The sequence below is a fragment of the Camelus ferus genome, chromosome 9 (genome assembly GCF_009834535.1).
Source record: "Camelus ferus isolate YT-003-E chromosome 9, BCGSAC_Cfer_1.0, whole genome shotgun sequence".
Taxonomy (NCBI): domain Eukaryota; kingdom Metazoa; phylum Chordata; class Mammalia; order Artiodactyla; family Camelidae; genus Camelus; species Camelus ferus.
The window spans coordinates 57,556,046-57,572,429 of NC_045704.1; the positions used below are offsets into that span (position 1 = coordinate 57,556,046).

The 16,384-nt window shown below is 42.1% G+C and overlaps 1 protein-coding gene across 1 annotated transcript in view; it reads left to right on the top strand.

The window, feature by feature from the left end:
- The first annotated feature begins 6,407 nt into the window (after nucleotides 1–6,407).
- Nucleotides 6,408–16,384, top strand: part of NOTCH2 (notch receptor 2) — a 153,542-nt gene continuing 143,565 nt past the window's right edge. The window contains 1 exon segment of the mRNA XM_032486927.1: nucleotides 6,408–6,737. Within this exon segment, the coding sequence (XP_032342818.1) occupies nucleotides 6,665–6,737 (73 nt within the window). The 5' untranslated portion in view covers nucleotides 6,408–6,664.

Below are 16,384 nucleotides of genomic sequence, written 5' to 3' on the forward strand. Positions count from 1 at the left end.
CTCTTGCCAGCAATGAGGTGTACTTTCCTGGACTCAGATGTAGATCTTAATCTGGGAAACATTCTCATGTTGCTAGCATCTGTTCTTTTCTTGCTTAGATTTTCAGTAAGTGTCATAAGAGGGAAGGAGTCAACGGTTTGAAAGAAAAATGATTAGGCCAGAGGTCTGAGCAAGAGAACAGAGTAGACATACTACACTTTTTTTTTTTTAACAGAAATTAGAATAATTAAAAACAAGTTGGTATCCGGATCAAGTACAACCATCACTCACCTGCTGAATTCCAAGTTCACATTCCATTCCACACTGGCGAATAATAATGATGTACTTTCAGCTTTGTTGGAAACCCTACCGGTATATTTACAAGGTCATTATCTTCAGCAACAGATACCTGCTCTGAGCCCAGCAATTACCACCTCTGTCTCTGCACACATTAGCACACACACACACACCACTGATTTGTACTTTCCTATAAAATTACTCTTTCCCTTTTTAATTAGAATGTTTTCAGAAGTAAACCCTGTCGTTAAGACCATGTACGCTTCCATCATAAATACCTGTTGCCAGCCATTAATTATCTCCTGATGAATTACTTTAGAAGTTTTTTTTTTAATGCTTACTTTTAAAAGTTGGGATTTCTTTTCCTTATTTTTGATGCCCCCATCCTTATACTTCGTTAACTATTCTGAATTCCACCTAAGTGGACTTACATGTGATCTGCACTCAGATAGTATCAAGATTTTTTCCAAACTTTAAGGTGGAAACTTTCTATTGCCTGGACCTCACTGCTCAAGAATTTCTTGGCTAACTTGTGAGGGAAGAATATAAGAATGTTGGGTAGGAACAATTGAGTAGTTTCTGAGAACAAACACCTTAACACTTCACAAATATCCAGAGTTGCATAACCACTTTAGTGACCGAAACACTGCGACTCATCCAATAATATTGTGGGTTGTTAATTACACACTTGTGGATTTATGCTGTTCTTGGATTGGGGTGATGTCCTGGTTCTTACAGGTCATTTCTCTTTTACATCATTATATATAAAAAGTATATACCCAGTTAGGAGTTGAAGTGTAATACCTCCCAACCTAAAATACTTGAAAGAAAAATTTAAGTCAGGTAGTACTAACGTGAGCATTCCTATACTAATTTTCCTGCTTATCTCATGCATTGCAGAGAACTTTGAATTCCTAGTTAAGTTTTATAGGAGCCATTGTCATATAGTACATGTACATGAGGAAGATTTAATTATACAAGGAGAATCTTAAATTCTCCTCTCCTTGACATCAATTAAATTGAGATAATCACATTCCTAAAAGGGCAAAAATATGTCGAGAAGCTCACATTACAATTTCTTATATTACTCATCTGGGTCTACGCTCAGTTAAAGGGTCTGACTGGCTCCTGATTCTCAGCACTAGTTTGACTCTTGAGATTAATGCCTGCCTTCTGGAACTTGTCCTCTGTTTGGCTGAACTTGTGGACCTCTCCGATGTGAGTCTTTATTGGACACTTACTCCATGCAAGACATAGAACCAACTGCTGTGGGATTACAAATATGAGTAAGAAATGGTTCTTGTGTTCACACTGTATATAGTCTAGTTGTATAGGCCACCTCAGGTCATTTATACGTTGCTGGCTGGAGACAGGATGAAATGAAATTGGCCTTAGAATTAATCACAGTGCCCTCTACTTTCCCAGAGGCCTGTGCTTTATCACTGTTGTCGTTATGTTCTTTGTATGCTGGCCTCCCTCACTGCCCCGTGATCTCTAGAGAACAGGGGCCGGGTCTGATTGCTGTCTGTACTGCCGCAGAGTCAAGGACGTGTTTTGCTGAGGGTAGGCTCTCAAAAGATGCTTTTAAATAAAAGAATGCATTCGCATTCGCTTGCTTAGGTTTCCTAGTTACAGTGGGTCAGCTTGCTCTGTATCAAAATGGAAGTGATAAGAAGCTGTGCCCAGACCTCTGCCCAGAGGTCCCCACACGAAATATCACTTTGGATGGGCTTCACAGTGTTGCAGGAAGGGACAGTGAGATGAAACTGAGTAAGAAATCAGAAACAGTGGGGTTTTGTCTCAGCTCTGTCACCAATTACTTGCTTAACCCTAGGCAAGACACTTATCCTCTATCTCAGTTTCTTCATCTGTGAAATGGGGATAATAATGACTGGCTTGGCTATTTCCCACAATTGCTTTGAGGATCAAATGAGATAATATACTTAAAAGTGTTTTGGAAAACCTACAGCACTGCACAAATGCAAGGCATTATTTTGCAATGAAATCTTCCCTTTAATTCCTGCTTCTACAAACACTTCATTACACACCCCTGGGTTCCTGGGTTATGTGGTGAGATGTGTGGAGTAGCTTGATTTGCCAAGCTATGAAATAGCCTAACATATCACCCTATACTTGAATCTCTTCTTCAACATATATAGTGTTTAGCTGATTTAGCATTGGATTTTCCAAAAGACCTAGACTTTGCATTACTCTTGCACCTCTCTCTCAATTCATATAGCTATACATACTCCTCAGTCAATATTTATTTCAAACATATATTTTTGAGCAGTATGTGTGATAACTATTGTGCTACGAACTGGGGCAAAATAGACAAATAACATAGGATCTCTGCCACTGAGAATTTTTTTCAGCTTATTGGATCTGAAAGAACAGACACAATAACAAATAAGTGCCTAATTCTGCATTTGTTTTGAAAGGCGATTTTACACGTGCGTTATAATTAGTAAAGACTAATGTATATTTTTAGTTTTCACAAAACCCAAACTAGTTGTGACTCTTACTCATGTTTTTCTACTGTGAATAGTCTATAGATTTTAATTTAGTTTTGGAGACTGAGATTTTTTTTCCCAATGAACGTCTGTGGAATTTCATTTTTCTTTGTATTAGTCAAGCTATGGAACTTTAAGGAATAGCAATAGCCATGTTGAGTTGTAGGGTCACCTGAATGCTTTCCTGCCAATTTCTCCTACACAGTAGGATTTGCTTTCAATAGAGCACTGTCCTTATGGAAGACCAGTCCCCAATCTAGTTGAGTAATTAAACTGTTGAGTACATTTGGGGTTGACATCACCAGGCAGATCCTGGCATTTTATGTCCTCAGATGCTACTCAAGTTTTGAGACACCACCACAAGACCCCTGGCTTCTCACAGGGATCAGGGAAACAGTCACCTAAGTGCACACAGTGGAATTTAGGCTTAGCTTTGAGGACAGACCTCAATAGTGGAAAGCATTTTTCAGAGCAATTCCATCCTGCTAGTCAGTCAGGCTCCTCCTAGCTCTCCTTAAAGCAGTCAACAGCTGTGGCTGCTACTCTTGAACAGTTTCCCCACTTCTAGCTACATGGATCTTTTGCCTGCTTGTCTACTCCATCAAACTTTCTTTTCCTGTGTGTCCTCTATCCGGGAATAGCTCATCATGCTTCAAGATACTGAGGTCATTGCTGATTCTTGGTCTACCTTTCCTCTCACACCTAAGCAGTTCCCAGTTTTAGGAGCGAATGCCTATCTTTTCTGCACTCCCACAGCCCCTGCCTAGGGGACAATTTTTTGGGGACAATCTCTAGTCTCTATTGTTCACCTGCCTCTATACTCACTCCCTCTGCCTGAGACAGCTTAGACCTCTAACCAGGAGAACTCTCCTCTTCTTCACCTCATTAATCATCTGGTCCTCCAATTCTTAGTCCAGCTGTTGACACACAGTCCCTCAACTGTGAACCCACAACATTCTACTTGTTACACTGGATAAAACTGTTGGTTACTTGTCTCTCTGTATCTCTCAGCTCTTAATACAGGATCTGGTATGTGGTAAATATTCACCAAAATGCCACTTAATGGGTTGGACTTACTTGCTCTCATCTCCCAGTCTTCACTGATTCCAGTTTCTTCCCTTGATTTTCAGTTCCCTTTTTGTACCCAATTTCTTTCCATAGCTTCCTTCAAAACATGTCTTTTCAAACACCTCTTCAGTCATAGCCTTTCCCTACTTTCATTCATAACATTTACTCTGTATTCCTCTAGGAATGTATGCAATAAGTTCAACATAGTAACAAAACCAACAAAAGTTATATGTGACCATAATAAATGCTTTCCTAGAAATAGTCACCTTGAGAAAATTGCACACCTATTTTAATAATGTTGTCATAGCCTCAGTTGTTTCAGGAGCTGCTCTTTGGGGATGACTACCTTTACATTCTTCTGGATATTTTTTCATGGTGACAAATCTAATCTTTGTAGGTGATTTAAAAATTTTGTATACGGTCAAGTCACTATGAACTAACTATATTTAGTGAGTAAGAAGAATGATCAAGCTGGTTACTCCATAGGTCAACAACTAAAAAGTAATGTTATCATCTTTCTCTGAACATATTTGCACAAGGGAAATTCCAAAACTATTTTGACTGATCATGTTATTTTCGAAAAGAGTTTCCAGCATCCTAAGGTGACCACTTTCAATAGTAGTACTTGCTTATCTATTATAAAGTGCTTATTAAAATTCAGCTTGGAACGTCATAGGCCTATGATCATACTGACTTGCACTTGTTTAACGTTGTTTTATTTATATTCTAGCAACATCTCTTAGGTGATAGAGATTGGGAATGAGTAAGGTCATGGTCCTTGCCCATAGAGACCTCCTAATCTGATTGAGAAGCTAGAAATATGAACAGTCCTGTTTGAAAAATAGATAACAGTGTAAGATAAAGAAGCAGTACAGCGGAGGGACTGTGAGGGGTAGAAATTCATTACAATGTCGACAGAGCCTTCTTAGGACTGAAGGATGAATGGTTAGAAGTTCACCAAGAGAAGGAGGGAAGGGGACTACAAGAATCATTCCCCCCAAAAAAGAAGAAAAAAAAAGTCATTCCAAACCAAGGGAGCAGAAGGTACAGAGACCGAAACAAGAAGATATGTTCAGGGGAATCTCAAGTCATTCAACATTGCTCTTGTGTAAAGTTCACAGTGGGGGCAGAGAAGACGAGATGTGGAGCCCAATGAAGTGAAGGCCATTTTTAGAAGTTTGGACTATCAGGCTCTGTGGGTAGGATTTCCCTTTCCAACAGGATCATGAACTCCCACATCCAATTAGTCACACAGGTTTGCCCCCCTGCCCCCATTCTTTTCTTCAAGATTGTCTGAGATCCATTCTTTCCTTTCCATTCTGACGTTTACCTCATTACTTCAGGCCTTCATCACCCCATGCCTGGACTGTTTCACAGACTCCTGACTGGTCCTTGGACTCTAGTTCACCTTTTGCTCCTGACAATCAATTTTTCACGGGATTATCAGAGCAACTTTCCTTTCCATCAAGTCTCACTCTTGTTCAAAAATCTTCAATGGTTTTTTTTAATGACCTGAGATATAACTGTACCCCTCATTCCCTCCTGCTTGTCATTCAAGGTCCTGCATAATCTGGTCCCAAACTCCTTTCCCTCCTTGACTCCCGTCATTGCTAATAGTGCCAGACCTCATCTACAGTTTCCCTTATCTTATTTGCTTTTATGATGTCTCTCCCCTGGAATGCCATGCTCACACAAACTTTTTGTTTGTTTATTTCAGCTCTTTTCTTACAAATAGCAAGCCCACTTGTACCCATGCCTGATCACATCCCCGACTCTCCCGCCCTAGAAGTAACCATTATATTCTGGTTATATTCTTTTACTATATACTGTGTGATATGCATCCATTACTAACCTTTCAAGATTCTGCTCTGATCCCAGCTCCTGCATGAAAGCCTTCTCTGAATCCCGCAGCCCGCAGCAACAAAGTCTCGGTTCTCAAAACTAGCTTGTGCATCATGTGTCTTTAGCATCACTTCAGTGTGCTGGGCACGCTGCTAAGCAAAGTAAGGAGCTTAAGAAATATTTGCTAAATTGACTGACTGACTGACTGACTGACTGACTGAATGAATGAATGAAGGGTTTAGCACAACCCAGCTGATGGCTCTGTTCGTTTTAAACGGACTTTGGAGCCTTGGCCCCATTACCTTCTTTGACAGCACTGGTCCTTCTCTAAGGCACTCCTCTGGCTAGCCCGGGGTGTGTGGGTGTATGGGGGCGATACCTATCTCACTGGATGAGGTCCGTCTGTCCCTTCAAGTTCAGGATCTTGGCGGCCCTAGCGTTTGAAGTTCAGAGTCTTAACACCCACCCCCTGGGGCAGAGGCCAGGCCCAGCGAGGCTCCAGCGTCGATTGAGTTAAGGCGCGTCGGGACCCGAAGCGGGTTGGAGAGGCAGGAGGGGGTGTCTAAGGGCTCGTAGTAGATCCCTCCGCGCGCAGCTCGGGCCGGCGCTTCTTCCTGCGGGAAACCCCTGGGTGCCTAAGGCGGCGGGGCCTGGCCTCGGCGACAGCGGGGCGGGGTTTGCGGTGGGAGGAGGCGGCCGAGGCGGAAGGACACACGAGGCTGCTTCGCCTGCACACCCGAGAAAGTTTCAGCCAAACTTCGGGCGGCGGCTGAGGCGGCGGCCCAGGATTGGCAGACTTGGGGTGCAGGGAGTGGAGGCACTGAAGCCGGAGCTTCGGGGCGTAGCGCGAGGCTGTGAGCGGCAGAAGCAGGAGGAGAAAAGGAGAAAGTGGGGGCTCCTCTGTCGGGACCCCCTCCCCATGTGGATCTGCCCAGGCGGCGGCGGCGGAGGAGGAGGCGACCGAGAAGATGCCCGCCCTGCGCTCTGCTCCGCTGTGGGCGCTGTTGGCGCTCTGGCTGTGCCGCGCGGCCCCCGCGCGTGGTGAGTATCCGGCGGAGGGGTGCTGTCCCCTGCGCCCCGGTCCGAGCCCCTCCGGCCCGGCCCGGCCAGCCGGCCACCTGGAGCGACAGTTCCCACCCTTCTGTCCTCCACTCTGCGAGGAGGCCGGGCTCGGCCGCCGGCGCGGGGCAAGGCCACTTGGTTCCCAAAGTTTGGACATCATTGGACCCCCTCCCTAGGCGCGCCCCCTCCTCCGCGCTCCCCACCGCCTCTTGTGCCCCAGGGCCGGTGGCCCCACACACGCCTCCTCGGCCGGAGGGAGGCCGGGCAGCAAGTCTCAGAAACTCCCTTTCTGGGGCACTTGAGTTCGGGGAGTTGGGCAGTTTTTGCCCACTTGGTTCCGCGTTTTCTGGGGTCGAGGGAGAACCAAGGGCGGGCTGCCGGAGAGGAACCGTGGCCGGTCGCAAAGCGCAGATGGGCTGAGCGAAGGAATGCCAGATTCTGGCGTGGAGGGAGCGGGGGCAGGGCCTCCAAGCCCAACGACTTGCACCTTCACGGCCAGACTTAGCTTTGCTAGAGGGAGGCCCACAAGTCTGAGTGGGTGGGTTTGGTTTGGATGGAACTGGGTTTTGCTGCGCGCCCAAGTTCTGACACTCTGAATCCACGGTCCCTGTGAATCTGGTGTAAAGTTTTCAGTCTTTGAAAGGTGGAGGCAGGAGCAGTAGGAAAACTGGTGTGGCTGCATGCTGAGCCACATGATTTAAAAATCTCAACTGCTGTTATTCTTTCTGAGGCGCGGAGCTCGGGCACTGTTTCAGAGTCTGTGTCCAGCCCCAGGAATGTGGTGTGACGATCATCAACTCCTCCAACCTGGCAGCAGCTTTTGCTGTTCTTTTGGCACAGATGGGGGTGGGGCATGGGCGGGTGAGGAAAAGTGGATACGTTAATTCAAAGTGGTGCCTTAGAAAGCTTCTTTATGGTTGGATATTTGCAACAGGGTTGGATCCAGGAAAGGAAATCAGATCATACCCATCCCACCCACACCCTTAGATTCCAAATTTCTTCAGACTGTTTAGTGGAAAGAGCCTGGGCTTTGGAGCCCCTGCTCTTTAATCCTGGGTTCAAATCCAGCTCTGTTGTATGAACTAACCAATAAAATGGGAATGAAATTACCCAGCTAATAGGATTAATTAAGAGAATGTATATTAAATCCATGGCAGTCAAAAGGTATTCAGAAAGTTCTTTCAGGGCAGAGCTGTGTTTTATTTTTTTCTGAACTATCTGCTTCCAGTGGGATGGGGTCCTGTGCATGTTTGTTGAACTGAAAAGGGTCTCTTCTTTTTCTAGCCTGATATGAAGGAAGATTTTACCTTTACCAAACAAAACAAACTAGTACATTAGTTATGTCTCTTGGCAAAGAGAAGTTTAGGAAGATGATGAGCTTCAGAAAGATATGCTCTTTGTTCATTGTTAACCGGCAGTCGACATGCCAGTCACAGATGTTTAAAAGAGATCAGGTTATTTATCACAGTGCTGGGTTGTTCAGCACCAACCAGATCCTTCTTGGTAAGTTCATATTCCTTGGGTCCCTAACAGTTTCAGAAGTGGATCAGGATGCTGTGTGGTGGTGACCCAAAACTGTTGTTTTAGAAACATTTAACAAAACACATATTTCATAGTATTTTTGCCTTTACTTTTTCTTCGAGTGAAAGCTTTAGTGTAAGTGTAAACTTAGGATAGAGAGGAGTATAAACAATGAGCTAGTTTGAGGGTTATAATCCTTGGTCTGTCATTAGCTTGTTTTAGTAAATAATTTAATCTTCATGATCTGTAGGCTTCTCACCTATGAAGCAGAACCAAAGGAATCACTTACTTCAGATAATTGGAGAGAATAATGATAAATGTTTGCATGGTGATTGGCAAAATTTAGTGTTCAATGATGAGACAAATGTCAGACACAGGATTGCTCTGACGCACAGAGCTCCTCTCATTCTAGGACCTGTACTTCTGCACTGATGGGGTATTGCCATTACTAGCTAGCTTTTAGGTAGACAAGCCCAAGTACTACTAGCTAGCTTTTAGGTGGACAAGTGTTACAGTGTTAGCTCAAAGGACAAGATTTAGATACTCTGATTTTTAGACAGGTGTTCCTCAGTCGCTAAACTGTAACGAAATAGATTACAAAACCTGTTTCTTGGTACAAACCTTAAATCTTTTTAGTCTAGCAGTGAAAGTTCTTGAATCTTCTCAATCTAGTGTCATTGTGTTTTGCCAAGGTACCAATTTTAACATGCCCTTCCAAACTTTTGAGTGTTCCTGTATTTGGCTAGTTGCCAATTGTTAATTTAAACATCACTGGGTTCCTAAGGCAAGGAACCGTCAACACATCTGTCTGATTGTCTAAGCAGCCATCCAGGACCACCCCTTACTCCTTGTTTTCTTTTGCTTCGTGATGGGAAGTGACTCCCTGGTTTTGCTGCCGATTAGATGATTTCTCAGTTGAATTCTTCTCTAGCCTTTAAAAAAATTATGGAGTAATTGTTTTTTCTTTCAGATGGAGATAAAATTTACTCTAAAACTGTTTTCCTTTTCTTCTTGTCCTTTATCTACTATTATTATTTCTTTTTTGGGAGGGAGGATGAAGGAGAGTGATTATTTTAGTCTCACTTTTCTTTTTCTTGATGTTTTGATTTTAAAAAATATTTACCCACATCTCCTTGGTGTCTGTGCCATTCTCATTCTCCTGCCTCTTCTGTAGCTTCTTATGGTGTAGAGGAATGACTTTTGGTTCATCTGAACTATAGTTGCTGACTTCAGGATCTTTAGAAAATGTTTAAATTCAGTGGGATATGCTTGGATGCTTCAGACCAGCCTTACAATACATTTTTAAAATATCACACCCGCAGAAATTCTATTTTGCCCACAAAATTTGCATTGATCTAGTTCCCATTCTCTGGTGCCATTCCTAGTGGTCTTCCTCTTTATCGTGTCCACTGTGATAGAACAAAGCTCCAATCTTAGCTGCATCAAAATCAGCTGGGGTGATTCTTGGACTCAACACCCAGGGATTCTGGTACAGTAGGTCTGAGAATCTATATTTTTTAAGATTTACAGGCTATTCTGATACAGTAACTTGGTTGGAACCCAATGATATTTCATTATTCTGCCTTCAGGTTTGTATATGGGGGAGGGGTCTTTCCTTTTTAATTTTAATCATTTCCAGAATGAACCCAAACTTCATCAGCCATTTCAGTATTTAACCCTTCTGACTCCCAAAGACTTTTAAAATTGCTAACAAATATAGAAGCTGTATAGTGCTATTTCTTCTTCTTCATCTGGGCACAGTGGGTCCACACTGTATTTTTAGAAGGACTTCATATAGTTGCATGATATTATTATAAACTACCCCTCTCCCTACATTTTCTTCTCTGTTGTCTCCTTTTTTCAAGCTTCATTCATATATATCATTTTTGGACTCTTTGTCTATTTGTCTTTAATGATTTTAGAGTGAAAAATTCTAAGCTATGATTTGAATGAGAATGTGATCAGAAATTTTACATTATCCTTATACTGTGTACACACTCCTTATTTAAGTGCTTCCTTTTTTTGACATTTCTGTCTGGATGTCACATTCATTTTCCTTCCATCCTTTTGTGATTCTCCTTCTCTTCTCTTCTTCCCTTTCTCTGCAAATGACTTGAAACCAAAAGGTTTCCTTTTCTTCTACTTTTCTCTCTTTATCGGTCTATCATATGTATTATATTTTAGAAGGATTACTGGACTAGGAGACAGAAGACCAGAATTCTCCTCCAGGTCAGTTATTAATTAGTCTTGTGATCTTGTGGGAGCAGCACTGCTTTGGTCTTCTGTTTGCTCAGGCACTTTGTTGTCCATAGTCACTGAGCCAATTACAGAGTCGAGACTCGAATCTCTGTCTTCTGGTCCTCAGTCCAGTGCCTCATCCACTCTTGGCACCACTTCCATCTCTTGTTCAAATGAGCTTATATACACAGAAACACTCAAAACATCCTCAAGTGCTTATTGTTAATGTGTGCTTCTTGAGGAAAAGAATTGTGTTTTTTCTTTTGTGTTTATTCTGATGTCCCCACCCCTACCCTTGTACCTAGCATGGTGCCTTGGCATCTAATAGGCATTCAATAAATGTTTAATCGAACATTTACTTTTAGTCACTTTCTAATTCTGAACTACTACGATACTTCAAGACAGTTTTTTTAAATAATATTTGCGAGAGTTATTACTTACCTTACTTACATTTGGGGGAAAAACCAAATTTTTCCCTTCCCCAGATGTTTTATTTAAACTTGCCGCTTTGAATTTCCCTCTCTCTCTCTCTCTGTGTGTGGTTTCTTCTCTCTCTCTCTCTCTTTTTGTGATCACTTCTGCAATTCATAAAGGTCACTTTGACTTTGGAATTTAACCTCAAAGGCGCTGGCATCCACCCCCTGCCTCTTACTTGAGTTGCTTCTACTGCTTCCTGTATTACTGTATTACTGCAGCAGCAATTTCTATCATTTTGTTCAGAGTTGCCATATGTTATTATAACTTGGACATTTTGGGAACTCTTGGAATAGTATTTTTTAAATTAGAATTAACTAAACTTGTATTTGTTTAGATGATTTTTTTTTTTGAGATTTTTTCTCATCATGAGCTGAATATTGCAAACTTGTGCTAGACTAAGGATGAGTATTTTTTTTTCCCACCAAGACAGTTCCCTTGGAAACAACTACCACCCACAAAAACTCCAAAAGTGAGACGTGATAGATACGTTTTGGGAGAACCATGGAGTGTGAGCTATCTCTGAAATGAAAGTTGCTTCTTGAGGGCAGGGACCGTGTCACACACATCCCTTCTCTGGCCTGTGCCAAACGTGCAGAGTCGGCTGGGCAGCAGGGTCTGGTTGCAGCACCTGTGACTCGTGCTCTGTCCTCCTCAGCTTTGGTACATTTTGAAAGAGAGGTGACAGTGAGTCAGAGGTGTGTCTTTATGCTCATTTCTCCTTTGAAGAGAAAAGATCAGTTGGAGGCTGACCCCATCTACAGACTTCTACCTCTTTTTATTAATTGATGTGTAGCTGAAATTTTCCTCTTTGTTGGCTTACATGTTTGCAGGAACTTTAAAATTCATCTAGTCCTTCATTTGGTCCCATGCTGATTCTGATCCTCATACAACATCCTAGTTAGGAGGTAATCTGCCTTTTTTGTCCCAGAACACCTCTTGTGATAGACAGCTCCCTGCCTCCAGAGGCAGTGAGTTCAGCTTTGGACAGATGTATTTCTTAGAAAAATCTTATATTTAGCTGTAATCTGCCTCCGTATGATTTGCACCTACTGACATCTTCTCAGGAATCTGTCTCAAAGATTCCTGATCCTTTTGTGGGTGACAGGGATCCAGAGGTACCCTTTACTGAACTGACACCCACCTCTCCATAAAAGGAGTCAAACCCTGTGAGGAGCATGAAGATGATCCCGTCTGGGGTGATTGCTTGGGTTAATCACCTTAACACTATGTTTTATACCTCCCTGCCCAGATGGGCTCTGGTAGGAGGGGATCATCTGTCCAGCAGTGTTTCCCTAACCTCTCATAATAAGAATGCCTGGGGTCTTCTCCTGGAGATCCTGTTTCAGTGAGTCTGGAATAGTATCTGGGAATTTGTATACTTTAGAAAGAGCCAGGTAATTTTTACACTAGGATAGTTTTGGAATCACTGCAGAGTGAATCTCAGGGAAGCCAAGGGCTTTTTGTTTTGTTTTGTTTGTTTATTCTCTGATAGTGGTAGAGATGGGTTGCTTTGATTGGGTCCGGTGATCATTTTTTTCCTCCTTGAAAGTGCCAACTTCATGCTGAATGCCTAGCTTACTGGCAAGAAAAAAGCTACTTTGGTACCCCTCATAAGGTCAGTAAAGTTGTTTTGTCTTAAGCTTTTTTTTTTTTTGGCATTATATCCAAAGTGGGACTGCTGTATATGTGTGTCATGTATGCCTTTGGTGGAAGCCTCCTTATCCTTCCATCAGGATATTACCTGAGATGCCAGAATACATAGAAGTTCCACAGTCTTTTTAATGTCCCTTATGGAATTCTGTCCTCAGCCCTTGTGAATGATGCTGTCTTTGAGGTTGTCTGTTTTGTTAACCCATGAACACATATCTGGTGTTAGGGATTTCCCTCAGATATATTAGTGCAAAAAAAGATAAAGGTCACTCATTTCAGGGAGTCCTGCTTTTGGGGTGTCTGGGCTGCTGCAGAGAGTGAAACAAGTAAGAGAATAAAGGAGGAATCAAGGCCCTCTTGAGCAGAACTGAGCAGTCTGCAAGAAAGGGCCCAGGGGTGCTCCTCTGACTAAGACACTTGATCTTGCCGTTCCTCATAGGAAGAAGGAAGTGGCTTCGGATCTGAAAGGATATGCTTATGGCCTCTGGGTGGGATGAACTGCAGAGCTCACTGGCCGTGGCAGGATGCTTGCAGTAGGTCTGTTCTTTCTCTCCTTCTCTCCTTTTTGAGGGGAATACCAGCTATGTGGCAGGAAATACATTGTGACCTTAAAAAGAACAGTAAAATCAAGAAGAGTGGATGATAAAAGTCATAGCTAGCAGTGAGCAAAGCAAAGCAATTATTGCATTAATTTATTTATATATATAAATATGTAAATTTCTATACAGTACTCTAGTAGGAGCCCTAGGTGTTGGCTCTAACGTTTACTATCTTTGTAGCTCTGCTGTCTTAGTGGTGTGTTAGGGAGGACCATGGTTTGTTGTCATCCATCATTTGTGTGTTTCCTTTCCCTTAGCATCATGTGGTAGAGAGTACAGGGTATTCCGTTCTTCTAGCTGTGTGAAAATCATTGACCAAGTGGAAGATAGGGTCTTGCCCCCAAGGAGCTGACATCATCAGGGAGACAGGACAGATGAGCGCATACAGTTAGGGATATGAAGTACAGTTAGTCAGTCACTTATCTGCACCCTCTGAGCGCAGTTTCCTGCAGTCAGGGTGACTAAGAGCTGTAGGGTCTGGGGGCGTAAACTCTGGGACCACCAGGGAATAGCGTCCCCCAGTTCACCCCTGCTGGGCTTATCTGCTGCTCTCCTTTTTCTCTGTTGGAATTCGGAAGTATCAAAACATGACTTGGGGAAAAGACAAAGACCCCTTTGTTTGGTAGGGGTGTAAATATAAATCTGGCACATGTTGTGGTGTCTATTATGTCTGTCTGTTAGTGGGTTGTGGCAAGAGGGAGGTCTGTGTTCTCAGCCCTGGATGCCAAGCCTGATCTAGGACAAGTTAAGGTGGAAGTATCTCCTTTGGAAGATCTAGTCCTCAGTGGCAGGAGCTGAGGGAACGTCTTGTCACAGCCAGGCAATGACCGAGGTACAGTATGGACACACCCAGAGTTGCTGCCTCAGGTGGCATTGATTAATCATACTAACATCTCCCTCACCCTCTTGTGCTTGTCTTGGCAAAACCCTGTTCTACCAGCTCTTCAAAGTTTGGGCTTTACTAGATAATTGAACAGACTCTTGGGGAGTGGGGTCATTTTGCTGACTCTTTTCACTCTTGAACTTCAGGCCAGTAACCATGGTCAGCTGGGTCTCCTGGCCCGGCAGTAAAAGGCCTGTGTCTCTCTTCCCATTGGACTGAAGCAGGAAGCAGGGAGAGGGGGGAATAGCTCAGTGGTAGAGCGTGTGCTTAGTATGCACGAGGTCCTGGGCTTAATCCTCAGTACCTCCATTTAAAAAAGAGAAAGAAAAGAAAAAACACCAAACAAGTGTTCATTGGACAGAAGCACCTTCCCCAGAGGCCTGCCTAGGGCAGCTTCTGGTCTTCAGGTCAGTTCCTTCTGCAGGATATTGGCAGTGACTCTGGTTCTTTCAATGCATCAGCTGAACATCATGCCAAGACGGATTCATCATCTCACAAAGGCAGGTTGGATCTCTGGGCGTTGCAGAACCTGTTTCTGGGTTAAGAGTAGCTCTCCCACCCTCATATGTATTTATTCATATGAGGGAAGTGTGTGTGTATTTTGTAAGGTAAGGAAAACATGATGATAATATTTTGATTGGAGTCAGATATTGTCTCCCTAATAATATGTTGTCTTTTAACAAATAGCATCCCTTTAAAATACAGTTTTGCTTGCTGACTAAAGTGTTGTACAAGAAGCTGTGGTTATGTTCTAAGGTATACTACCTTGTTCAGAGGCAGGTGCATTTTTAAATTGTTGTTTGCTTCTTTTTCATCTCTTTTTACTCTCATCTCTCTTTTGTGAGGAGATTCTGGGAGGCTTTTAAGCCTCAAAGATTAAATAGCCTATTTTAGCTAGTACCTAACAGGGTGGGGTTGCTATGTTGGCATACTTATCCAACATTCAGATAATTGAGTACTATTTACTCGCTAATGTGTCCTGTTGAGTTTCAGAATATGAATAGTCAGAAAACTAGATAGTGCTAATTTATAACTTCTCTAAATGGTAAGTGTGGTAAGCTGCAGAGAAACTTCTGTTTATTCTCTGCTTCTACATGCTTTTGTTTCTCCAGAAAGTGTTGAGACTCATTCAAGTTTAAGGACATGTATATTTTGATTATTACTTTTTACTATGTTTTCTTCCCTGAAAACATGCCTTTATTTATTTGTTAGATCTTCTTTATTTGGAAACTTTAAGGACATTTACTTTATTACAACAATTTAAAGTACTTTCTAATCTTTATGAAGCTTATTAGAGAAAAAAAAGTCTGTAAATCATGCAAGCTTTGGGTATTATGTTACTATAAGCTGAAAGTAATAATATGTCATGGCTCCTCTGACATAAACTTTCTAAGAGATTTAAGGAAAATGGTTATAACTGAAAACAAACATTGTAACATTTTAAGGTAGGTTTACATAGTAACAAAATTATTCCTCGTGTTTACATGTAATTAACTCACATTTATACTTTGTTGATTCTCTCTGACACCTTTACAAGATTTTGGGTGCGGGTTAAAAAGTAATTACATTTAAAAATAGCTGAAGACCTTTGAAAAGTCTAGAAAAGTGTAAGGAAAATCCACAATTATATTTTGGTGTTTATTGTTTGGTCTTTTTATCTACTCTTAGTTTTAAAAATTGTAGGTTCATAATGTATGTATAATTTTCTGTTCTGCCTTTCTGTAGTGATTGCAAATATTTCTCATATTTTCAAGCATTTTTCATAAATTGAATTTTAATGGTTATATAATATTCTCATTAATAGGTTTACTGTGTTTTGACCATTCTCCTTTGGTTTAGTTGCATATTTGGTTGGCTTCATCTTTTTTTTATATATATAAATGATACTGATCTTCTTTATACAAAAATTTCCCTCTTTAGGATTTTTCCAGTAAGCTAGATTCCCAGAAGAGGAGTTACTATGGCAAAGACAGTGATTTTTATGCTGGAGATTGTGTGGAGAAAAGGGAACCCCCCTACACTGTTGTTGGGAATGAAGTTTGGTGCAGCCATTGTGGAAAACAGTATGGAGATTCTTCAAAAGACTAAAAATAGACTTACTATATGACCCAGCAATCCCACTCCTGGGCATATATCCAGAGGGAACCTTAATTCAAAAAGACACCTGCACCCCAGTGTTCATAGCAGCACTACTTATGATAGCCAAGACATGGAAACAGCCTAAATGTCCATTGACAGATGACTGGATAAAGAAGTTG